This window comes from Agelaius phoeniceus, chromosome 6 (genome assembly GCF_051311805.1).
Source record: "Agelaius phoeniceus isolate bAgePho1 chromosome 6, bAgePho1.hap1, whole genome shotgun sequence".
Classification (NCBI taxonomy): Eukaryota; Metazoa; Chordata; class Aves; order Passeriformes; family Icteridae; genus Agelaius; species Agelaius phoeniceus.
Genome location: NC_135270.1, coordinates 16240972 through 16267481, shown reverse-complemented (window position 1 = coordinate 16267481; position 26510 = coordinate 16240972). Strand labels below are relative to the sequence as shown.

General features: G+C 40.0%; 1 protein-coding gene and 2 non-coding genes across 5 annotated transcripts in view; all 3 read right to left on the bottom strand.

The window, feature by feature from the left end:
- NAP1L4 (nucleosome assembly protein 1 like 4) overlaps positions 1–23047 on the bottom strand; it is a 28704-nt gene extending 5657 nt beyond the window's left edge. Inside the window, exons 1-15 of one of the 3 annotated variants that reach the window (XR_008534423.2) lie at positions 22890–23044; positions 19016–19052; positions 17876–17937; positions 16288–16387; positions 15227–15368; positions 15033–15119; positions 13393–13512; positions 12753–12824; positions 8887–9026; positions 6818–6963; positions 4435–4457; positions 3724–3843; positions 3405–3434; positions 2108–2185; positions 930–967 (exon numbers count right to left, since the gene is read on the bottom strand). Coding sequence is in view for 2 of the 3 variants with exons in the window: in XM_054634597.2 (XP_054490572.1) it covers positions 962–967; positions 2108–2164; positions 3405–3434; positions 3724–3843; positions 4435–4457; positions 6818–6963; positions 8887–9026; positions 12753–12824; positions 13393–13512; positions 15033–15119; positions 15227–15368; positions 16288–16387; positions 17876–17937; positions 19016–19029 (1119 nt within the window). In the remaining variant the exon portion in view is untranslated. Of the gene's footprint in view, positions 1–929; positions 968–2107; positions 2186–3404; positions 3435–3723; positions 3844–4434; positions 4458–6817; positions 6964–8886; positions 9027–12752; positions 12825–13392; positions 13513–15032; positions 15120–15226; positions 15369–16287; positions 16388–17875; positions 17938–19015; positions 19053–22889 lie in introns of all 3 variants that reach the window. The other 2 variants (XM_054634597.2, XM_054634595.2) reach the window with 2 other exon arrangements.
- Positions 11413–11533, bottom strand: LOC129122292 (small nucleolar RNA SNORA54). The gene has a single exon (XR_008534562.2). It is a non-coding gene; the product is annotated as a small nucleolar RNA SNORA54 (small nucleolar RNA).
- On the bottom strand, positions 14706–14833 carry LOC129122291 (small nucleolar RNA SNORA54). The gene has a single exon (XR_008534561.1). It is a non-coding gene; the product is annotated as a small nucleolar RNA SNORA54 (small nucleolar RNA).
- Positions 23048–26510: the final 3463 nt, after the last annotated feature.

The following is a 26510-nucleotide window of genomic DNA, read 5'->3' as shown; positions in this document are numbered from 1 at the left end:
AGCCAGTGGCTAACAATTTTAACTGTAGGGAGGGAATACAGCTGTGTAACAGACTGCAGCCACTGCGACAAACAGATGTTCTACTGCTGCAGGTGAACCACCAGTGCACTAAAACAATTCAGAAGCACAGCTCCATTTTGAGTTTAACAAAGGCAAGGAAGGGCATTATCTATGCAGAGGGAGTGAGCTGGATTATACCTTCTTCTAAATAATTAAAATAAAAAGACACAAGCCTAAAATACAGGGGGGGAAGAAGTATGGAGGCTGTTGCAGGCATTGTTCTCTGTGAGGAATGGGATGAAAGGTGAAAGATGACAGTATACAACAGAAGGAAATTTTTCTTTCTTCTTTTAAATAAAGAGACAGATGAACAGAAGAACAATAGCTGTTCAGAATCATGAGAGATCAAGAAAAGGCTTCTAAGAGTGACTGCCTGCCTTTGTCAGGCAGCATAAATAAGATGCTGGAAAAGGCATAGTAAGTAAGCTGATGACTTAGAAGAGTTTAGGAAGAGCAGAGAAGATATTTAAGAAATAATTTGCAAGTGCATTAGAAACAGTAAAGAGATGCAACATCAAACCAGAAACAAGGAAAAATAGTCTGACAAGTCTCAGTATCTTTTATCATGTTTATATGAAATACAGTTTGATTGCTAGAAAGGCAAAGCAGGAAGTGTGCCAGGAAGGCAGAGTCATTCTGAAAAATCTACTTTAATTATATGATTTAAAGGCACTCATCCCTACCCATTTCTTTCTATTGTTTACTAATAAAACTTAAACTCTGAAGTCACCATTCCCCCATTTCTTTTCCCCATACATGGAAAAAAAAACCAAACCAAAAACAAAACAGAAAACCCTAGAAAACAAACCACATTGCATGACTACAAATGGGACTCTTGGAAGTTAGGTATGAATGGAATTCCACCTTACCTAGAAATGTATGAATGAATAACAGACTTATATTACACCTAAATGGGAAAAAATTGAAAGCAACTGTCAGCATGGATGAAAAGTGAAATGTACAAAATAATACAGGAGGCAACAACCATAACCTTCCAAGATAACTTCAGATTTTTTCCCCTACAGAATACCAAATCCTCTAGAAGGATACTTCACACAAACATATGTTGATGTAGAACTAACATTGTTTCTCAGCTGTCCAACTTTTACCCTTTACAGGTACACCACTGCATCTGAATCCTACAGAGCAGAGTCAGAATACTGATTTTTCCAATCTAACCCTGTTTGATTGATCTTTGTACAAGATAGACTTTCTTTAGTATACAGTATTTCTCATTAAAGAAAAACAAACTTGACTCTTGATAGTGACAAAAACCATTTACTAATGATAGGATGATGTATAAAACTGTACCAGAAGAGTGACATGTCAAGCTGCTAAGACTTTTATCCAAAGATCAAGCAGTTTTGCATGCCTTTCACTTTTTCACCTGTCTTTATAAAAAATTGAAAGCTTTTATGATGTTTTAAGAACTACATGAACACAAGTCTGTCATCACTGTCCCAGCTTCACTAAATATAAGCATTTACCATGACTGAAGATCTGAAAAATACCTATCAGAAGGAACACTAACCCTCAAGGCTGAATTTTAAGCCAGGTATCATAAAGTTTAAAATTCAAAGTTGAGGACTGACTTTTTTTGATTTCTAACCAAGTACAGACATGTAGAGTCTAACCTGCAGCCATCAGGACAACGATAAGGAACAATTCTAAGGAAAATAACATAAACAAACAAGCTAGTTGAGATTTGTGAGACTAATTCTAGCTTGAAGTCCAGCCAAAGAACATCTAAATATGACCTTTCTGAAAGAAAACTGTATCAGCATTACACAGAGATGCCATTAAGAAGCAAAGGCACACAGATTGGAAATTATCTTGGTGCATGTTGGAAGCAAAAGCTTGCATTTTCTCAACTGATGGAAACATTAACTTCTCTTTGAAGAGCAATTTGAGTGTTGGAGATAATAAAAACACTGCAGTCAGAAGCTAGGGTGTTTTTTTGATTGATCTTTTCACAAACTATCATACCCTTAACTACACTGCTCATGATTATAGTCTGTGCTATGACTAAGCACACAGAAGTCCTTACCTTAGGATCAGTCTCTGCATCTTCCTCCTCTTCTCCCTCCTCTTCCCCCTCCAACTCCTATGACAAAATAGAGATAAACTAACAGAAATTAAAATAGGTTAAAAGTGCAACTTTTTGTAATGGACAAAAAGCAAACTAGCAAATTATATTATCACTGTATTCCAGAATGTTTCAGATGTCAGCATTGGGCTAATTTTAAAGAATTCAGCATCTTACAAGTTTTAAATACAAAATCTTTAAAACTTGGTATAAAGGTCTCAGTATGGCTTAAGGCAACCTTCCTATGTACACTGCTAATGCAGTCCCACAGCAACTTTTAAACTTCTACCTAACAAATTATTTGGAATTTTAGTTCTGGTAATATACATGCCTGATTTTGTTCTTTAGTTCAGTCTCCCTCCAAAGAGCCACTTTATTTAGATTACTCTAGACAGGCTATGCATTTCCTCTGCAGGATTTTTGCACTCAGTTTTACACACGACTACATCCAAGTGATAACATCTGGCACTGAAAACCAATTAAAAATACATATACACACTTCTATCAATACCCAGCTTAAAAAAATAAAAATATGAAAATGTTTAGTGACTCAACAGCCTAAGCACAGAGAAAAAAAAAGACTGCATGCTGAAGGCTGCCAGCTCACATCAGATCAGCTTGATAACCTCTGATGTACTCTGCTATGCTGAAGCTGACAACAATCAGGGATGTACCTTTGACAAACTAACAAGACAGCACAGTAAAAGCAGTAAAGCAAAAAAAATGTAAAGGATATTAGTTCATTTAAGTGTGGTAACATTTAGTGATTTTGTGCAAAGCCTTTCATAGTGTGTTTGTGTTCATACAACATTATTGCAAATAGACCAGAGCCAGCCTAAATTACTTATGCTGAGCAGTTACACACTTCCCCTTTTTCACTTGGCATTTGGTAAGACCCAGTCTTCAAGCTTATGACAGCTAAAAGCTGACAGCTGAAATTCCACTACCACCTAAGGAACAAATATTTACCATGCAGCACTCTAGAAAAAAAAGCTTGTCTTTAATTTTTGACTCACGTCAGAAAACAGCTTTCAAAGTACTGGATAAAAAAATGGATATATGCTCTTGCAGGAAGTACTTCTATGAAAAGGAAAAACCAGGCACAGTTTTTCAAGTCATGAATGCTGAACTCTTTTGGAAAGAAGTACCATGAACAAGAGCATTTATGAACAACTGTTTTCTGCTCCAAATAGAATTATTCCTGGCACTGGAATGGAAAGGGTAATCAGTAATCTATAAAAAATAGTGTGCATCTTACCTCCTCTTCACCTTCTTCATCTTCTTCAAACTGAAAAGCAAACCCAAGGTTTAATTAGCTCTGCTAGTATTTGCATAAAAACTTCTGCAGTAATAGGTGTAACATATTCAAACACTGTAACTGAAACTAAGCTCCTTCCAGAAGCAGATCAACAACTTATAGCAAGCTGAATGACCCTTTCCTATCCCCAAGTAGCAGGATCTCTTCAGGGTTTTTTTGTTATTCTCATGTAATTAATACTTCACCCTAGTCTAATCAGAAAAGGAGCAGTATGTTTCTATGTGCTGACTAATAAACCAGATGCTAATTGCACACATACATTATCATCATCCTCTATCGCTTCCCCGGTGAAGTACAGCACAGCACGAGGGACTATCCTTTCACGGAAGAAATGTCCAATTTCAAAATCTGCTGCTAATGTGAATTCTGAGTCTTCATCCTGGAAGACAAATCAGTTTGAGTTTTCTACTGCAAATGTGATGTGACACACAGAAGCAGATGAAAATATTTCAAAGTAACATGTTTGGGAAAACATCATACTGTCATCACCAACCTTCAGGTCACAGGTATTTTCAGTACATTTTGTGATAAAAGCTAAATCTAGATTTGCACAATTGAGATTTTCTGTACAAGCTTCCTACTTTACACACACAGGTTAGTGTCCTGCCAAGACACCTTTTATTAAAAAGCTCAGACCTGGCTGGCTCTGGCATCTGATGCTGCGGAACTGTTCAGAATGCTCCAGGCTGATTTTTCAGGTCAGGTACCAGCCACACAGTACTGCTGAGTGGGCAGGGAAAATAATGACCTTCCCAACAGTGACACTGGAAAGGTCTTGGATCAGCAAATTATGGAACAGTAAACTGTCAAACTTGGAGAAGTTGACAGTATCTTTCACTTTATCAAAGGTGAAGCCCAGCTTTGTTAAAGGCAAAAGTAACAATAAAAATACACAGTACTTAATAAAAGAACCCTATAGTCACTATACAGTGACTTGGCAAAGAGCAACTGTGCTGTTTAAAAAACTTACCAGTGACTCTCCATCACCAGATACTGCAAAAAGAAAAGACAACAAATTTAAGAAATGCCTGTATACTCTCACCTACCTCAATGTTCAAGATGACAAAACACAGTATAAAGACCTTCTCATACCTGAAAACACTGAGGTTATAAAGGCTTCACAAGGTAGCTGTTAAAACTATGACAATCCAGATTAGTATTAAGTTAAACCTACAGAAATCGTAAGAATTTCACATGTAGCTAAAGCATCAATGCTGCCATTTGGATGTCAGAGATTTTTGCAAAGGAAATGCTCTTTCTACAAGGATGGGTTCAGAGGATATGCAGATCAACATACTTGGTTTCTCTATTAATGCTGTAATTACAGTAACTTCATTTGGCTGGAGCACTACAAATCACTTCCTCTTCCCCAAAACAACTGAACTAAATAGGTGAACATTTTGACATGAATCTGTAAAGCACTGTTGAGAAGAGGCCCAGTGCTATAACCAGCATAGAACAGGGTGGATGTTTTGTTTGTTTAAAGAAAAAAAACAACCAACTAACCAATGACCAAAAAAGAAAAAAAAAAACCAAATCAATGCAAAAAACCCCAACACAAATCAAAACGTATTTCCCTTCCCTACATTACCATGTGATCTACTGTGAAAGTGATAATTTGGCTCAGTTCTCAAGTTGAAAATGTAACTATCCACTGCCAGCAGATGTCAGTGTCTTGTCTTATACTGCTAATTCCAAAATGTACCCTTTGAGTATTTAAAAGAACAACGTAACACCAACAGGAGACAAATCTCCATGCCTTCCTCAAAGCAGCAACAAAAATTAAACGACATTTCTGTACCAAACCCAACTTTAGAAATACATATCCCATGTTTCTTAACCCACATACATGGGCATTTGCAGTAGTAATTAGGAGGGACAGGTAGTTCATAATAGCCCACAACAGAATCAAGAGCCATTCTGTTCAGTACACCTCTGGAATCATAGAACAGTTTGGGACGGAAGGGACCTCGAAGATCACTAAGTTTCAACCCCTCCACCCTGGGCAGGGACACCTTTCACAAGACCAGGCTGCTGAAAACCCCATCCAGTCTGGCTTTGAACATTTCCAAGAATGCCCAGAGAAGTTATGGATGCTCCAAACTGTTCCAGTGTCTCACCACTTTCACAGGTAAGAATTTCTTCCTAATATCTAACCTAAACCTGCCCTCTTTTGGCCTAAAGCCATTCCACTTGTCCTGTCACTACATGCCCTTCCAAAAAGTCCCTCACCATCTTTCTTGTAGGACCCCTTTAGTCCACAAAGTAAACTACTTCCCTCACCTATGTTTGCAGAAGAGGACAATGAAAGATGGACCAAGAAAAAAAATAATGGTGTTGGAATCCATCAGAATTGTCTGAAATGTAAGTACATATCTAACACTAGACTAGGAAAATAGGACAATTATGTATGGAGTATCAGGGATCACTAATTACTCCCAGAAGAAAGTAATAAAGCCTCTGTTCCGGCCTTATCCTAAGGCAGAGCAATAGGGCTCAGGAGCTCAGTCCCTGAGTAGGGAGCGGGTGCCTGAAGCTCGCTCATGCCAACGCCACGGCTCAAACTCCCAGCAAGCTCAGTGCTTCTCTCTCTTATAGTGATTGCAAGCTCTCAGGATTTCAGCCCTGCTTGCTAGGTAAGTTTGCCCTGGGCTGGAGGCTGCAGCAGATGGAGAGAGAGGAGAAGGAGAAGGCACAGGCTGTTCCACGGAGATGGCTTTATTCCGGGAGGTCCGTGAAGGGTCTCTGCTCTTCTTCTTCTAACTAATGGGGTACAGTACGCTTCTTTTATAGGGTTGGAAAGGATCCAAGCTTGACCAATGGTAAGGGGTTAACATGACATTGCCTTATAGGGTTACAGAGATAGGTTAAGGGCGGAGGACAGGAATTTCCTTTGCTGTTTCAGCATGCCTATTATTCAGATTCTCCATGGTGCTTTTCCTAAATCTATGGGGTTTACTACAAGAAAGGACAGAAAGTTATGTCACTTGACACAGAGGTTTCAATGAAACTGCTGTGCTGTAACTTGACCAACAATGGAACACAGCTCTTTTGCATGTTAGAAACAAATTGATGCATGGAGCCATCCTGTGGTAAAACATGTCAACTTCTTTAAGAGAGTCTAGGAGAGACTCTCCCTACTAGGATTCCTGTTTACACTGCACACCTATTGGTCAAATTCTACAGAATAACAGAACAAAATCATCTGTTTGGATGGGCAAGAGTTTGCAATCTTCCTCTAGTAAGCACTTTACAATGCAGCAGCATAAACAATTTGAATATTAAAGTCATATAAATACAAATACATAACTACATATTTTAAGGATCCTGAATTATTAAATTTCCACACTTACCCTTAATTGGGCTGAAGAAGTTAAAAAATGAATCGTTAGGTACTTGTTTAGTAATTGTCCGAACTGTGCCTCGGCCCTTGTGTTTCTGTTTCTTCTTGATTGTTTTAACTGTAACATTTTTTCCTTTCTTCCAGTCAATGGTACACCTAGAGACAGCAGGCGAGAAACAGCATTTTAACACAAGGCACCAGGGAAAAGAAGGAACTGAGCAGCAGAGCAGCAACATCAAGGCCAAGATGGCTTATCACTCTCTAGATAAAGCTGCTTGACAAGTTATGAAGTGGGTCATATTCTAGAGATTATGTGTATGTTGGACAGGTCAAATATTTTCCTAAATGAAAATGCTATACAAGTTTGTCTTGGCAGAGTAATCACTGCCCTCACTCCACCTGTAATTCGATTCCTCTGGCCCAGCAACTGGATTTCTATAACCAAGGACAGGATTAAAAGCTATTCCAGAGAAAATCTCACCAGTCAGACCGTTAGAAAACATTACATGATATCCTTTAACTACAGGTCAAGGTAGTGTCCATTTACCCTAAAAATGCATGTCCAAAGAGTGGCCAGGGAGAGGGATGTTAGAGCTGTCTAAAGAGCAGTGCTCAGACTGACCTGGCAGCCAACCACATCAAGCTGAAAAGAGACTAATTTTCATTTCCATTCTGCTGCTGTACAAACTGACACTCAACAAAAAGTCTCTTTCCATTCAAACAAGTTTTACCCAAAGCTGTACATGGCAAATAGTGAGGGGCAAACACAGCTAATACTCCTACAAAGGAAAAAATGGTGTCACAGTAACCCTGAAATGCCTCCAAAATACCTTGTCCTATAGACAGATGGCCAAAGTCACCAGTTTTATACTTAACCTGTATAACAAGGCACAGACATGTTTTCCTGCTCTACTTGTACCTTATTTAACACCTTCCTCAGGAAACATCAACTGAAATCAAAGTTCTGACAAATCAACAATCCAGGAAAGCATTCCTTTGTAATACTTAAACAGAAAATATTTTGCTGTAATGAACTAAAGTTTTCTTTAAAAAGGAGTAGTCCGTTACTTAGGCACAACTTTAACTAAACATCCAAGAAGAACTTTTGCCTCACTGCAGGTGAATGCTGGATTCAACAATATGTAGAACTAGAAGTCAAGAGGTTTTGAGGTTGTCAGCATGCATTCACAAAACCAAGTATTTGGCATACCTTAAATGTGAGTTAAAAAACCCCAAAAACCAAACCACCAAAACACATCCTTGAAGGGGTAGAAAAAACCTAAAAACCAAATAATCACCAACAGAAAAGAATACTTAGATGCTAAGAAAAATAGGGTACAAAGCCATTTTTCATTTGTGTCAGCTCTGCTCTGGCACTGGAATTTGGTTATAGAGCAGTAATCCTAGATAGGAATAGAAAGGGTTTGCTTAGATGGAACAATTCTTTACCCCCAAGAAACTATAATGTGGTGTCCAACTCAACAGGCTTCCAGAACAGACATGAGAATTCACCATCCACAGCTGTTTTCTGAGCATGTGTTGCAAACACAATAAAAATAAAATTTAAAAAAATTGCTGCACTAGCCACAGCTGCCAGGATCGAACTGCATAACCTTTATGTTCCAGCCTCAAAGCAGGCTGAAAGAACACATGATAAATATGACCTATTCCTGCCTGATAATAATAAACCAATTACTGCTGGAATAAAAATTGCTAAGGATATGACAAGAATCCAAGAGAGTCCAAGGCTACTCATCAGACTGAGGATGGGGGTAGTCTGTGAGAGGTAAGAACTAAAAATAATTTACCCAGATATGTGGAAATAAAAGGTTTGTTACCTTAATTAGAGAATTATTAAATTTGAACGGTGTTGAGTTTAAAATGTACGATGTTAAAATATATCTCCATCTATGCATCTGTTACTTCTGCATGCTGAGACTAACATCAACATCATACCTACAAATGTTCCCAGTTCTGAAGTCAGTAACAATTTTATCCTTACTAATCATTATCACAATAAGCAAAAAAAAATTATGCATTTGTACTTCAGAAGCTTTTTTGAATTTCAGTTTTCCTTACCCCTCACAATCAACTATTTCAGGTCCTTCAAATGAAAAGGGATCTGTCTTGTCTGGCTCCGACTTCATCTTGTATGTTTTTGTCAGGACTGAATTAGAAAAGTAGTCATTGGGCCCAAAGTGGAACTCTAATGAGAAAGACTGGAAGAAATTTTATGTTACTACTAACTTTCATCTATGAAATAGTTCATCAGCATAATTATCATTAATCAAACTCTGAAAATAGGAAAAAAAAATGATGGCAAACATATTTGAAACTACAGCAGAAGCAGGAGATTATGAATGTCAATGAATTTCAAATGTGCAAGAAGCTACAACAACCCTGGCTTAGATTCAAATTATAAACAGGTAATTAGTAGATTTCATTCACCTTCACATATAGAACTGCTGTCTTGAAAGCAAGCTTAGAGGTATTTTCAGAAAAGTCTTGATTTCATTTTCTATGGAAGCCTCTCATCATCCTTGCACTAGGGATGAAGTTGTTGTTATGAAGTAATTTTAGCATTGTAACAACACCATATGGTTCTACTGCTCCCCCAAGTCTGATCAATATCATGATCTTAAGAGAGTGAATCAGACTTTATTTCCAGTTAAAGCACAATTTAGATTACAAAAGTCTATTTAAACAGTCCCCCTGGAATCAGAGGGGTTTTTTCCATTTGATGATAGAAAATCCTGCAAAGGAACACTGATTTCATAAACTGAGTCCTAAAACCAACATGTCTCAATAGCTTACAGCCTGAAGCAGATGTTTCTGGCTATGTTTGAACCTCCTCTGGCACCCAGAAATTATTTGCAAAGATTCAGTTTCTTAACATGGACAACAAAAAGCTCCAGTTACAGAAAACCACAGCATCCATGATGCATCATTTTTCAGTAAAGGTTTCTAAACTCCCTGCACAATGCTCACTTTGCACTCAAGATCAAGTATGAACATTTTAAAGTACACTAAAACTCAAGCTGCCTTGGAAAGGGAAAGCACTAAAGAATAAAGTTTTTTAGCAGTAGTGATTTAGTGACTTGAAGGGGGGAAAAGTCTGCAGGTCAGCTCAGCACAACAGAAGGACTGAAAGCCAAAGCTTCCAACACCACTGCCCAGCCACAGCATGTGTAACAGTTACTTTAAGTATCTGATTTACTCTCCCAGCAATATGCATTACGAATTAGCCCTAATCTGCATACAAAACAGATTACATAACTGCCAAAAGACCGGCCCTGAATAATACTTCCCCAAGCATTCTTCAGACTCAGGCCAGAAAACTGCCTGTTATCACCAAGTCTGCCTTGCCATCCTTTTTCTCAAGGCTATTCATGCATGGACAAGATAAATAACTCAGGACAGTTATTTAATAACAGCCTGCTCATCACAGATATTTATCCCTCCCTCATCTCCCAAAGGCCCCTAATCTTTCTAAGACCCCATGAATCTCCTCACATGACTCATGCCTGCTAAGAGAGCGGTCAAGGCGTGATGGAGACCAATGGCAACAGCAGCCTCCCCGAACCCCGTGCTCCCTGATTAAGCACAGGAAGCCACTGGGACCCAGCAGTACACTAGAATATCTGTGTTGATTTCACAGTGGCTATTTCAGCTTCACTTCCCTTTAAAGCAATTCGAGACAGCTGCATGGTTTGGAGGCTGCCTTCAGCTAAGGCTAATCTCTCTCGGGCAAACATGCTCAGGGGAAGAGTTACAAACTTAGCTGATCCACTACCAGTGACGAACACTCATACCCAAATAATCCCATAAACCATCACTGGGACTATAAATAACCAACCAGTGGCACTATTTAGCATGCAGGATCCCAAGGGCTAGCAAGACAAAAATATCTGCACACACACACACTGCATTTCAGCATCTCACTGTATACCTGCTAATTAGGAGACAAGAAGCTCCAAGCTCCACATAATATTTCAAGTGTTGTAATAAACTTTCCAATACTCTTTATGTGGGCATCTCTGGGGGTTTTTTTATCAAATATATGCTCATGAAGTTAAAAAAAAAAAAAACAACTGCCTTTTTCTAAGCTATTTAAGTTATGCCTAGATACATCATCCAGGTCTCAATATGCTAGCTAAGGATCCCGATGTCCTAATAAATATGTAAATAGAAATTATAATTATAAAATACATATGAGTTTACCCATGTGGTTATAAATAAAGTAAATAGTAATGGAGTCATTTATGCTTCATGCAGATGAAAGTTTCTATGTGCAAGCCATAACAAAGAGGGCTTTGAAGCACTTTAATTGCAGTCAAGTAAATCCACTTTTGGAGTGCCATACTACAATTAATTGTTTTGGGTCAACATTAAATCAGAAAATTCCTAATTATCACGTATTTCTCGAGCAGCAAAACCTAATCCCCAGCAGAATATGTGTGTCTATGACTCACTGGTTATGTGAAGTTCATACAGTACAAAGCTACCACTGCTGCACCAATTTTCAACAAAGAACTGCAGATTTTGTTGAAAGACAGTCACACACAGCTGCAGAACAGGTTTCACTCAAGCAGTTAGGAACATATCCTTTGTTTCCAAATACAGAAGGGACATGGAGTTTGTCAGCCTTCCATTATTGGATTTAATGTAGCACTGGAATGGAACCTCTTTGCAGAAAAATGCTGTCAAAAGGTTACGAACAGTGCAAGATCAGATAAATCCAGTGTTTAAAGAGTTCTCCAGCTTAAAGTACTATAAAACAAAGCTGAATTAGAACACAAAAATCATGTAGGCAAAAAAAAAACCCTATTCCGATCTCATCCAAATGCCATTGAATAGATATGCTTCAAGACACAACAGGCAATTTCTTAGAATACTTTATTTTGTGCTTAGACAACTCATTTTCTTCCTAAAACTCATATCCTTTCCCTAAGCCCTGCAATCTTTAAAAACTTAATTCTCAGTTTTTCTCTGCCATTCTAGTTTCTTGCCAATTATCAGCCTGAGTGTTTCAGTACTAGCAGAATAAAGACCATAAGAAATAAAAAGCAGAACCCAGATGAACCCTGAAACAATTTGCTATTAACCTTTAAAAGCTATTCTGAGAAAGTCCTCCCATCTTTCTTATGTGAATCTTCAATGATGGCTGTTTTTCCTTTATTTCAAGCATTATCAGAAGACCATTGCTCCATAAGGCAAAACAAAAAATACCAAATATAAGAAAAAGGCCAGAATGACAAAATTTAAAGAAAGTATGTGTAGGCTCAAATTCCATCCTTCTCCCTGCCTCCCCTTCAAAGGGAGTTCAAGAAATAAGTATAGTCTGTATAAACTGAATAAGCAGCAGATCAACTTCTTTTCCACAAACAGAGTATCTGTTTCTGTAGATCAAACTTAAACAAGAACAAATTTCCAAAATTTAAAAAACATGAAGTAGTACTTTAAAAAATACTCATGAAGTATGCTTTTAAAATACTATCTATTTTCTATTCTTTTCAACAGGCATATTATCTATAATCATTGTCTTTGATTAGTATTACCAAGTCATATTGCTTTTGATAGAATATTTGATACACAGAATCTTTCCCACAATACATTTTCAAATCAAAAGCAGACATGTAATTGTATTACTAAGAGCAGCTACACTTGAATTTGACAGAGAAAAAGAAAGCAAAAACTAGACAGATCTCAGCCAGAATTTTAATCTAGAAACTACAGTCATGTCAGAGCTGTCCAGGCTAAGAATGAAAGAGCAAAGAGTCAGGAAAGCTGGAGATAAATCTTTCAAAGGCAATGCATGAAAATAATAACTTAGAAAGAAACCTCCCACACACACAACAACAGCCAAAGAGAGCTGAATGAGTATTTTGGAATGCTGCTCACTTCATTACTACAATCTTCATGAGAAACAAGCAGAGAATACCTACCATAGGCTGTCCTGGTTCAGAAAACTTAACTTTAATATCCTGCAGATGTTTCAAGATAGGTTCATCATATTCCTAAGCAGAAAAAAGTAAAATCCAATTCAGCAGGCAATATTTAGAAAAACAGGCTCTCATTAAGAAAGAATCAAACCTTGTAACTAATTCAACTATTTCAGCTAAAGTAAAGATCTGGATCTAAATTTCTTAACCATAGTTGCAAATTCTATGCGCCAAACTCTCTTTTAGGTCTCATTTTTAGTAAACAAAGCTGCTAGGATGTATTACTGAAGATACAGTAACTTCATTCAGGGTATTTATTACCAGTCAGATTCAGAGGCAGACACACTCCAGGGAATTCTTCTTTAACAGCATTAAAAGCCACTAATACAAGTGCAGGCATAACTACCTAAGCTATTGAACATAAATTCAACCAATCCAAGGTGTTCTTATAACCTTGCTTTATGGATTAAACTAAAAATGCTTGTACATCATTTCAAGCATCTTCAGGGATTCCAAAGACTCAAAAGATTTCGTGTCTTACACCAAAGGATTGACTCATACTCCACAAGGACTGACTATTAACAGGAAAAGCAGCAATTCATTTGACACAGCAGAAGTTGTTCATTTCGGAGTAAAAACTTACTTGTACTAATTCACTTAGCATATCTACATTCCTAAAGATAGTAAACCAGAAGTCTGGAATTCCTTTGACATTTGTTTCTTCTGCTTTTTCATCTATTACCACTGCATTTTTCAGGTCTCCCTGGAAAAGAAATACAGAAACAGCTGAGAAATTAAATTGTGACTTCTTAGTATATTTAATAAACAGAGATAGAAGTACAAAACAATTACCATCTCTGAAGCTGTGTAAAAGGAACATTTAAAATTTATTTTTAATCCTCTGCAAATGAAGTTAAGTGATACAAGGTTCATTTACACAACTGAGCATATACACAATTCAGATTTACTTTCAACTCATTTGAAATTCTTCTATATGAAGACTAAAGAGACCAAGTGTCTGCTTCACTGATTTGACACAACAGAAATAATTAAAACACTTTCTATCTTTCTAGAAAGAGAAAAAATACAAATGCATATCTATTTTTCTATTAATCTAATTTCTGTAGCTCCATAAGCCACCTAGAGCATTCCATCTAAAAATTTAAAATTTAACTTTGTCCTCTGAAATGCTGTTTTAGCTTGCCCATTTTGCAGAATACTTGTAAAGTTGTTTTTTACAGGTATCTTTCATTATTATGCTGTGTCTAATTATTACTATTTTGGGAAACAGGATGTCCTCCACATAACTGATGTCAAATGTTATAAAAAAGAAGAATGAGGAAGTAATTTCTCAATCCTAAACAACCCTGGGAATTCAGTCTGGAAGCTGCACCTTTTCTTTTACACCACTAGATAGCAGCAGATATTTAAGATGTTTCTGGCAGTTACTTGGGTTATGATGTGCCAAGAATACAAAGCTGCAATTTATTTCCCATCTAGACACATTTCTGATTTTATTGTGTGGAATATGGCCTGTCAAAGCTGTATTTACACAGAGCCTAAGGAACGTTTTTTGCTCATGCACACAGAGCACTGTGTCATGCTAAATCTCAGGAGATCAGGAAAAACAAAGAACAATTCACTTTGAATAGAGAAAAAAAAAAAACAAGAAGGAATCAGGCAAAGGAAAAAATGCAAAGAAAACCTGACAGAATGGCAAACAGAGTTTTCTAAGTAGGTCACTTTTCTGAGACAAAGCCTGAGCACACATCTCTAGAAATGATGCTGGGAAAGTAACAGGCAGCCCACAGACTGTATCATGCCTCCTAAATCTAGACAGCTCCTACTCAATGGACAAGTAGGAATCCACCAGCCAAGCAGACACTTTATTAGCTTGATTCTGTTTTATGACTGTGTGACAAGTGTCCCACCTGTATTTATGAAAATGAAAGCTAATGATGTCCCCCAAAATAATGGAGACAGGCAGAGAACCAACCAGTCCTGTATTATCTTAGGGTTTCATGTAGCACTGGAATGGAACCCATTAGCAGGAAGGTGCTGTTAACAGGTTACGAACAGTGCCAACAAAGGCAACTCCTCAATTCCTCCAAGTCACAAATTTGAACAAAGGCTGAACTAATGGTGTAGAAGCTTTCACTGGCCATAACAGTGTATTCATCACAAGAACACATCACTGACACTAAAGTCCTTTCAATGGCAAGAACAAGAATTTAACTCTGACAATCTGATATATCCATAGTAGATGACCCAGCTTATACTCACAGCCAGTTTTTCTTCATCCTCATTTTCACTGTGCCATTCTGCCTCTGCATCTGTGGGTTCAGCTTCCCCATTAATAAACTCTCTTCTCTGTGATAAAAAAATCCCAAAAATGTAATTGAAGATGGAAAATTATATATCCATAACCAGAACTGACAGGAACAAACAAATAAGAATTATATACATAATTTTCCTACCTTATCAAAAAGAGGTTGATAGAGTGCTGCATATTTTCTCTCTAAGTCATGCACTTCTTCATAGAATTTAGCTTCTATATGGGCACATTTCACCTGGAGCTTTTTCAAGGCATCAATTCTTCTTATCACTGCTTTTGGAAAGCTAAAAATCAAAATTATTTAAGGTTAAAAGTTAGTTGCCTCAGCATTATTTCACATATTACCGAGAATTAGGTTGCTTATAACTACATGCAATTTTTAAATAAAAGGCTTATGTCAAACATACATGTTTCTCCAAAACCTATTTCAGAAAGTTGAAAGAATCCTCTCCTACCCAAGTTGTTCTCAAAGGTGTTATCTTCTGTTCCATTCCCTGGGGCCACTACCCTCCCCGTGTAGTTCAGAGATCTGAAATTAATACCTTTGTTTACACCTAAACTTTGAGACTAGATTTGTGTTGATCCACCTATGAAAAATAAGAACTGTGCACTCTACAGGAGAAAGCTTTGTTTCACGGGTCAAACTCATAAAGCACACACTGCCCATCTGCACTTTCAATTATTAAACATTTAGACATAGTCATGTAAAAAGATCTCGTTATAGAACTTAGGTTTTTTCTAAAAAGAGGTCTAAACCAGCTATTCTCAGTCGAGAAATAAAAGCATAAGTATTTACTAAAGGCAGCATTTAAATCTACTTTACAGTCAATATAAAACTAAGTTTCAAACTAGGGATACACAGGTACTGAACTTTCCCTTACATCTAGAAGAGCAATCTTATAGAAATCATCAGTCACCCTGTCAGAGTAAGGGTCACAGAAGGAAACAAAGGAGGGGAGGGAGTTATTTCTATCCAAAACAAGAAACAGCCATGGTAAATATTGAACGGGACAAAATTTTGTTTGCAAGTTTGCATAAGGTAAAACTTCACTCTTCTTCCAGAAGTAAGACACTATGAATCACAGGTTAAGTAAACCATTTTTCTTAGTGAATAATTTATTCTGAATTTCTACCTTAATTACACAGTAATAATATTCTATTATGCCTTCAGTCTTTCAGTATTTTATCATGCCCACTACTTACGTTTCAATGTAACTGGAAGGAGTAACTGATGTGTTGTCAAGACGTTCCTGAAGAGCTGCCAGGACCTGTGGATTTTGCATCACTTGGTCTGCCAGCTTTTCTATGAAGACAGAAAACCCCCTTTAAACAAATTTGCATAAATTTATAATGCTTTTGTCATATTTTGTCTTACAGCAGTCACAGTAAAAATACTATTTTCACACCTGAAATAACATCACTGTTATTTAAGGTGTGAAAATAGTGAGTATTTTACTACTAACACAAACAATTACTTCAGGACCAGCTTTCATGAATATAAAGTTGGATAATGGTAGAAAAAGCACTCCTCTCTTTGCAAATCTATCAGTTGCTTTTACAAGCAAGTACTACACTGACAACATAGGCAAATTTCCTGTTTTCCCCTTATGTAAGAAAGTACAAAGCAGAAGTTTCTCTATCCTTCTGTATAAACTGTACCTTTAAAGCCACATATAAATTTTCAGGAGGAGAACCACTGAATTATACTTCCAAGACCTATGTTTTCCAGTTAGTGTGACTCCTGAAAAAGCCCTTCCAACTCTGTGTACAGTACAATAAGCAGCACAGCACTGTGACCCTGACAACCACTTATATTTACCTCAAGAAGATTTTATAATCTGTGAGACTCCTCAACCATCACAACACTTCCCAGAAGACAACTTTTACAGGAGTTCAGATCTAAAATGCCTCTGGTTAGGTGTTAAAAACCCTTATTAATAACCATGCACCGTGTAATGGTGTGACGACTTTTGCTTTTCACATCTTTCCATTCTTTCTCAGTGCTCTTTTCCCCAGACATTAAAAACCCAATAATTTGCACAGCACACACTAACATGGCGAAGCTTTTATACGCTTGCATTTGTGTGTTGCTTTGTTCTTCTTACTTATTTGGAATTTTGTTGTTGTTTTTTCTCAAGCAACTTGACTTTAAAAATTATTCAATGGTGTCTACCAGTTTTCATGCAATTTTCAATTGCCAGTCACAAAGGATTTATTGAAAAAAAAAAAAAAGGTAATGAGGGAGACCTAAAGAACATTCAGTGACCACATATATGAAACATATTTCACTAAAACTTATGAATTTGAGTATCTGGAGAAATAATGGAACTGTAGCTTTTCTGCACTCAGAAACATTAATTTGAAAAACACTACTCAGCAGTTATCTGTAGACCTTGCTAATGGAGAGTAAAAACTTCCAAGACACATTCTGAAGATGCACTTTCTGAGAAACAAGAGAGTAAAGAACTAGCATACAAACAGAACTGCCCATTTTGGCAATTATGCTGACAAAGAATACATGTTGTTACAAGCCAGTCTTTGCAGGCCTTATTGCAAGGGTCTAGAGGGTAATTTCAGGCAATGGTAAAGCACCACAGTCACAACACACACAAAAATACAGCCTGCACTCTGGTTTTGGCTGCAATAAACATGGAAAACATCAGAAAGTGAACAGTTAGCTTAAAAACCATTGTTTTCATAGTTTTGCTTTCAGCTGTGAACACATCTTCAGTTTTGACTGAAAAGGCTTGTTACACTTCTGTAATGTCACCGACTACTATGTATTTCATACCTTTTTTGTTGCTTGCATTTTTAGCAGCCTCCAGAGACTCTGAAGCAGTATCTTCTGTTTTACTAAAAGAATTCAAAGGGTAACATATTAAAATAGCATCACATTACACAAATGTCAGCATTTAAGTACTCTGGTTTACTACAGACATGCTTTATAGACAAGTATCCTAATAAAAGGCACATTTATGTCTTCAAGCTTGTGAAAACTAAAAAGAAACAAACCAACCTCAAAAAAAACATAACAAGCCCAAAACAAAAACCTCTGACAGATAAATTCATCTCATTAAGTGAATGGCTGGCCAATCATGTGTATGATTCAGGCTGAATCATGTGGCCATTCACTCTGCACAGGAAAGTGTTTTTACTCACAGATGAAAATATGAGACACTTTTAGTCTAAGTGATGGAGAAAAACATGAGAAAGGATGCAGCTATGAAAGGAAGATGAACAAGAGATAAAAGCTCTGTATCCAACTTCTCTGACAAACTGTTTTGATAGAAACATTCACTCCTATTCTAAAAGACATGTCCCTGGCCTCCCCAGCTCCCTGCTGGCAAGGTCTTCCATCTCACTTCCTAGGCTGGAGAAGGAGAGGGCCCAGCATGAGTCAACAGCCAGCCAGTATTCCCTGCGCTCCCCGCCACCTTAGAGGTCACAAAATGCACACTGGAAAGTGCTGAAATTAACCCTAACACACAAAACCAGAAGAGATAGCACATATGCAAATGGGTATTATCAGGTACAGGACAGACTAGCTTATCCAGCACTGCAAGCCTCAGAAGAGCAGCAGCACATATAGATTTGCACCAGTTCCATAAAAATAATGTATGGTCAAAACATACTACATAAACTAGAAAAAAAAGGTGCCTTTTTGCATGCTTAAATTACACAGATTAGAGAAACACTAAGGCTCTTCAGTTCTTTATAGCATATATTTATATTTATTTATATAAATTATAAATAAATAATTATTTATATTCTTTATATTTAGAAAAATATTAACATTTTATTCTTATCCAAGTCTGGTAATCCACTCATCACAGGTTAAAAAAAAACCAACAAAACTTCTCCAGCAGAACACCAGATATACACTTGGCTCCTAACTACCTTGATTTAATTTCAGGAAAACAGCCCAACATACCTGTTATCTGCCATCTGTTATCTGTGCCTGTATCCACCTGCAAATTGAAAAGTAGTGCTTAAAAATACTTGAACAGTAATTTGTTTACCTCAACAGAAGATGAAAATAGAACAGGTCATTGTTTAAAACATCAATGCAAATTAACAGCTACTGTTTTTTTCTATAAAATTCATCATGCATAATCCCTCCCAGGAAACTGAATAGCTACCACAGTACCCAACTCAAAATGAAACTTGCTCAGTTTTTGAAGTCTGTCAGGTGGTTTTACCCTCCTAGAACTTATTTTTTCTGTTAAATACTCCAGATATTAATGAATTTCTACCCAATCATGGGTTTTCAGTCTGAAGGTAAGTGCCACAGTTTCCTAGATTAGCTCAGCATTCTATCAAAAAAAAGCCAAAGAGGAAGACATAAATGTATTATTTTCTAATTCCTTGACAGCATCATAGTAAATAATGAATTTTTAATCTCTGCCTATATAGCACACTTGAGCAAAAGTTCAAACGAATTAATTACAATAACTTCCAAATCACTTTTTTCTTTTATCACCCAGGCAGAGAAAAATGTTTCACATGTCTGTCTAATCAGGGTTATTTTTGTGAGTAGCTGCTTCTGCTGCTCTACAATGTGCCTAAAACTGTTGCTAGATTAAAAAAACACCAACTAGAAGACAATTATTTAGCAAGAGAAGAGGTTTTGACAGTAGATAGGAAGAGAGAATCCCCTGTATTAAGATTTGCTCCTTATTTATCAGGAGTCAGAAAATGAAGAGGCAAGAGAGAAGTTAAAATCTCATTATTAACAATGACTGGAACCAAGTTTAGCACAGCTACCCCAGCCCCCAATATCTAAATTAGCTCTCCTGAGAAACCAGAGGGAGCCAGATTGTCTAACTTATTCTGCTGTTCTTTCTTTTCTGGGGTGAAATAGCCCAGCCTGCACATTTCAGTATTTCAGTAACAGAGGTTGGGGTTTTTACCCCCACTTTAAAAAGCTGCTCACAAATCACAGTAATCAGTACCTGCCATAGAAGCACAGGTGATGTTTTCCACCACCAAACTTTCACGAAAGCAGACCTTGGCCTGCGAGTCAAATTCAGAACAAAAAGCAGCTTCAATCATTCAGAGCTGGCAGGTCTGATTTCTCCAGCTCTCTGAAGGCCAAAGAGGCTGATCTCAGGCCCAGCTTCCAACAGAGGGCTACCAAAGAAGAACCTGAGTGCTAATGCCAACTTGAGCGGCAGCCCAGAGATTGCACGCACTCTTCCATCTGGAAAATGCTGAATGCTGCCCTCAGCTGCAAAAGCAACACTTGCACAACCGTTGCAAACTGAGTTGAAAAGCTTTGCTGGTTTTCAGCAGTACTAAAAGTGCACTTCAGATGAGTCCACAGGAAGCTGTTCACATCTCCCATAGAAGCCTGGAAGCCCACCCTACAGGCTCAAAACAAAGGGGCTTCTGGCAGAGGAGGTGCTCCACCAGCTCAGGCTGATTTGCTTCCAAACACTTCCTCTTGCCTTACACATAACAGGAGAGAGTGGCAATGCCAGCAACCACCTGCTAGAGCAAACCAGATTTTTTCAATCTCACAGCTGAAGAAAAGGAGCGTAAATGAGCATTTCCTTCCACAGCAACAGAAGGCAGGGGAAAAAAGATACGATAAAAAGGTAAAACAGAGCAAATTGACCTAATATCAGAGTTCAGCCAACAAGTTATATGATGCCAGTCACTATGAGAAGAGGCAACAGCAGGCAACTAAAAATGCAGACTGGCAGTACTTAAGAGTTACCCTCCGAGACTTGTGACTTCCAGCCTTGGCCGAGCAACCCAGCTAATGGAACAGACTCTACTCCACATGAAAATTCTTCTGCTCAGCTGTTTGTGCTGTATTTCCTGCAGGGAACTATTTCTGAAGGGAAGACAAGATCCTCATGTGTGTTTGGAAAACATGGAATAATGTTTGAATAGCAGCTGAATTCATCTCCACTGCAACAGGCATGAACTGGGCATGTTCTGACAAAAGCCACTCACCAAGGAACAAGCAAAAACGAAAAAAGAAAAAAATCACCATTCCCTGGTGCAAATACATACTTCAAGTCTTGTTTAACCCCTAGAGTTGTGCCTTTGGCAACTGGAAAGTAAAAAGAAGTATACAAATAAATAATTAGATGCAACTTTCTTAGAAGACAGCTTCTGATTCCCAGTTTCCTTCCAGCTGCCTTGCACTGACTTCACTGCCACAGAGGCACCAACAAAAATGTTTGGGACGAGCTGGTAAAGGCCACTACCGGGGGGAAAGGTAATTTTAGAGCTAGAGTTCAGCACACACCAGTTGAAAAAAACCAGTACCAAAGCACTAAGCCCTCATGGCCATTGTCTCCATTGCTTTGCAAGCAACTTTACAGGCAACGAAGACAGGAAAAAGCAACCTGAACCCAAGGAAGTAACAACAATTATTATTGCTGCCACCACCATTAAAGGCCACATTAGTGCCTCATTTCTCCTGGGCAGTTCCCTGTTTCCCAATGACTCACGCAGATGAAGCTTTGGGGATGGAGGAGATCAGATCAAGCCCCTGTGCTACAAGGCAGGCTACTGCTGCAACTTGTCTGGCACAAATGTCACACACCATCAATCCCTTAAAGCTGCAGGAAACTGTAAACTGGATGTACACCACGATAGGAAGAGTTCATTACAAGGACAATGTCCTGAAAGACACAAATTCAAGGACAAAATCTACACCCTGGCAAGATGTACTCATGAATAGAAGTGTATACGGAATAAATCTTCTCTGCCTTGCACAAACCTGCTAAACACAACTGAAGGACAAAACAGGAAACTGAAGGGCTCCTGAACTCACAGGAAGACTCCTGCCCACAGCTGTTAAGTGTTTTCCGTAACTACAACAAATCAGAAGAGAAAGTTACAGCTTCCGTTTCAGAGGCATTGAGCTGTAACCCTGAGGGAAGCCACAAACAAACAGTCGGATACTTTCTGTAAGAATAATAAGAAGGAGTCATGAAAAATTATTTGAGGAAGAAACTCATTCACCCGTTCCACAAGCCCCGGAGATGAGGAATACTTAGCTCACCTCCGAAGTTTTGTAAAAGGAACATTATTTTGTTTTGAGATGACCTCACAAAAATGTTCCCAGTAATTCCGGCTTCATCCGTAATTCCCACACTCGCTCTACCTTTCTATTTGAAAGCCTCGTGAGCAGATGCTACAGGAAGGGAATCTGACAAATCCTACGGCCACCGGTATTGTGTGCAGTAAACAATCGCAGCATCAAAGAAAATTTCAAACAGGCCCTCAAATGGGAGGCAAGGAACCCGAAATGCAAAACCCAGCCCCCGAACCGCCCGCCGCGCTGGGGGAACACAACACCGTGCCTGAGATCAGGCGAAAGCTTCGCACCCCAGCCAAGCAGCGAAGGCCTTGCCTCAACCCGAGCACGGCGGCGTGAGAGCGCCGGGGGCAGCGCTCAGCACCAGCAGCCCTCCCTCCCGGCCGCCCTCCTCCTCCTCCTCCCCCGCTCCCCTGGGAGGGCGGGGACAGGGCGGGCGCGCTGCCAGGCAGCGCGGCCATACATGCGGCCGGAACCCCCGCGTTCCCCGGCCCCAGGCACGGAGCAACGCGGGACCCGTTCCGTGGGCCCCAACTTCTGGATCCGCCCTTAAAATGGAACCGCGGCAGGCCGGGCGCGAACCCCTCCGCGCCGCGCGGCTGCGGTGGCCGCCGTGCTCCGCCCCTGAGCGGGCCCTGAGAGAATCCCCAGTGCCGCGCCGCGGTGGCGGCGCCCGGCTCGGCCCGTCCGCTGTGCCCGCCGGGTGCCCGGGGCGCAGGGCCCGGAGCCCGGGGCCGCCCGCCCTCACCTGCCCGCGCCCCTCACGCCGCAGAGGCCGCAGCGCCGCCGGGCTCCTCGCAGCCTCCTCGCTCGGGCAGCGCCGCCGCTAACAAAGACGCGTCCCATTGGCCGCGGCGCGGGCCCCTCCCTCAGCAAGGGCGCCGCCGATTGGCCCCGGCGGCGCCGCGGCCGCCACGCCGCACGCGGGCCATGTTGACTGTTCGGCGGGCGGCGCTCGGCCAATCAGAGCGTGCGGGCGGGAGGCGCGCGAGGCCGCGGGCGCGCGCGAGGCGAGCGCGTGATGCGGGGCGGGGCGGGGCCGCAGGGGACGGCGCGTGCCCGCGCCCTTAAAGTGACAGCAGCACCCCTTTCCTGCCCGGCTTCTGCAGAGAAAAGTTAACCCCGGGAACCTCCTGGAGGGCTTGTGCCGGCCCTGCTGGTCCTCCAGCAATGTCAGCCCCGCGGAAGAACCAGGGCCTGTGACCCTGAGGCTGTGGGCCTGTCCCAAGCACCCACAGCGGTGTCACCCTATCGGCCCTTCATTGTCACCAGAAATCCTCAGCTCATTCTTCTGCCCCTGGGTAGAATCAGAGCATCTCCACCACTTCACCTCTCTGACCTGTCCTCAGAAGGACATAGCCATGACAACATTTCAGCTGGGTGGGCTATCCACCATGTCAGCAATGAGATCCCTGCATGTCTCAGGAACTGCCATTTGTCATTAAGATGATCCATGCTGGGAGAGGATCCAGGTGGTTTCTGAGGCACCGTGCCTGGCCTGAGAAATGAGAAATGTGCTGCTGCTGCTGCTGCCTTACAGCTCCTCCACAGCAAAGGCGGTCAGGGCAGTGCCATCTTCAGCTTGGACACAATTCCCTGGTAGAGCAGCCAGGAAAAGCCCACTGTCAGCCCACATTCTGTGTGCGTGGCACTCTGAAAGCATTGGGCAATTTCAGCACCAGGAGCCACTTCCAGATTTTCAGTCATCTTTCACTCAATTGGAGAAAAACCTCTAATCCTTTTCTCCTGTCCCCTTGTTCTAAGAAGTTTTCTCTAGGGCTGCAGCTTGGATTTCTGTAACATCTAGTGTTTGGAAGCAATGAGACCAATATTTTATAACAACTAGTCAATATATTAATGTTGGATTAAATAATTTACAGTAGGAATTTAAGTTACAGGCATAACCAAGGAATCTTTAATTAGATACCAATACTGTAATTAAAAAATGAGATCACTTTGAAAGAACTGCAGGAATGTTAAAGCCAGTTGCACAAACAAGCAGATTTGGTGGTCCAGAGGACATGTTCAGTGGAATGTTCCCCTTCTTTATATTGCTTCCAGCTTCCTTTCCCTGTTTCTCCAAACAAGTCCTTTTTCTAACATCAGCAGGTTAACAGCTTCCTTGTATTTCCAGTAATCCATAATTTTGAGACCTTACTCATAGTAGTGACTTTTTAAGGTCAGGTATGCATTCATGGTAGTGACTATGCTTGATTCTCAGTGTTCCAAAGAAGACCATAATGAACTCTGAGAGAAGGGCTTATCTCAAGGTATTCCTACTCCACACCTCTGTGCTTGCTGCTGGCTCATAGCTATCAAGTATTCTTTTAAGATTTTTCTGTCAATCTCTATTTTGCTAAAAGCTGCTCAGATACTGAGTACAACCTCCAAACTTTGTCTCCTACAAAGATGCCAGACAGGTGTGAGATCTAGCTGCACCTTTCTGTGCTTGTCTATCAAGGTGGACACACATTTCACTTACACCTCTGGATTTTCAGTGCCTGTCTCCAAAGGCATTAACTCTCCCATGGTCAGTGAGGGATTTTTGCTGACTGCTGTCTGACCTCTCGTAGCACAGTGCTAGACTCCATGACAGTGGATAAAGCACAATCTGTGGAGTCATCTTGCTGTCAGGTGCTGCTCCCCTGCAGGGAGCTGCACAGGGATATCTGCTGAATCACCCTGGCTCGATTTAAGCACCCAGCCTCACATGCAAGAGCTTGGAGAACCAAGGAGGGAAGGGATTGTGCCAGAGCTGCCAAGCAGATGCACTTGACACTGCAGAGCAAGCTTAGGCTGAGGTCTGTAAGTGGCATTAAAACTGTCTGTGTCTTCTGCCCTTTAGTGGGTATTAATGGAAACTGCTCTCACTGGGTGAGATGCCAGACATTCACAGCCTCATCTGAGATATAAGATTTCCTCTGTCAATGACTTTTCCTGCAGGGGAGGAAGAAGTTTGATCATTGCTAAGCAGAGCCTTGGCACTAAATAGCTGATGTGCTTCTTAATTAATGTGTTCTGTCTCAAGGCATGTTAAGTACTATGCATGTGGTACATATAGAAATTGCCTTGTGAAATCAGAGTGGAGTGAAATTCCTTCCCATATTGAAGTTGTGTAATAAAGAGGCAGCTGAAGTTGGTCCAACAACTACCACCAGATGAGAATGCTTCAACTTACCTTCAATTTATTTTTCTTCATTCTAAGCTATGCACTGTATGTGACAGAGAATTGCTTATTTGCACACTTAAAATGTACTAGAGCCTCTGTGCAACAGGAGACAGCAAATAAAAATGTTGTTATAAACAGGTCAAAGAGAGTGCCATAAAGGTAATCAGCACTCACCAGCTGAAAGTCTTTGAAAAGATTGGTGGCATCAAGCTCACGTGGAACAATTCACAGATTTTTTTCTTCCAGTATCTGAGCAAACTGAGTGATGGGAGGAATTTGTTCTCCTGAGTGGAGCAGTATTCACATTTGACGTTAATGGGAATTTTCACATCAGAAAGGCTGAAAGGCACACTCTGAGCAAGAGACAAACAAATTTTGCTGCTGCCAAGTTTGGGCTTCAGCCAAGGGTGCAATTTAAAACAGAAACACCACTCTTTTATCTTCCCTTGCCATCTCTGAATAAATTCTTTGATAGGTGGGAAATGAAAAGCTCCATGTTGTCTGAGCAAGATGAGGTCTCTGTTCCAGAAAATTAAAATATTTTAAAATTCTAAGATTTTGCTATGAGGATTTTCATAATTTTTCATAATGTTTAGAAAATCATATTTCAGACTGGCTTCCCTAAGAGTGTATATGCATACACAACCTTAAAAAAAGCACACACAAAAAACCCACCCCCCCAGAAAACAAACCACCAAAAATGTTAAATACTGTGTAGTCTGTCCTCTCCCTTTTTCTGGCTGAGGGAAACAGATGACTAAGACACTGCAGCCCATTGCTGTTGCATTCCCTTCTCCTGCTTGCCAGGTCTCTCTCACAAAGTGGAATTCATTTAAGTGCCACCTTGAGGGATTGCCAGGGAATAGGTATTGTCTGTGCAATTCAGTAATCCCACAGATCAGTTGGCATGCCCACACTGAAAAAGTCATCTAAAGCAGTGTGCATCCAAGCCTGGCTGCAGCATTCTTTGTTTGCCACCAAGTTTTCCTTTAGCAGGATTTTATGCATACCGAATTTCAAAAAACATACCGAGGGAGGGAGGGAGGAAGCAGTGTGTGCATGTGGGAAGCATACAGAAAACCGGAAAATAACCTTTGGAAAATGTGAGTCTGAAATGCTCCCAAGATCCCTGCAAGGAGAGTTGTCCCAGAAACAAAATGAAGCATTTAGGAAAGAAAAAGGGCATTAAAAAAACCCCCA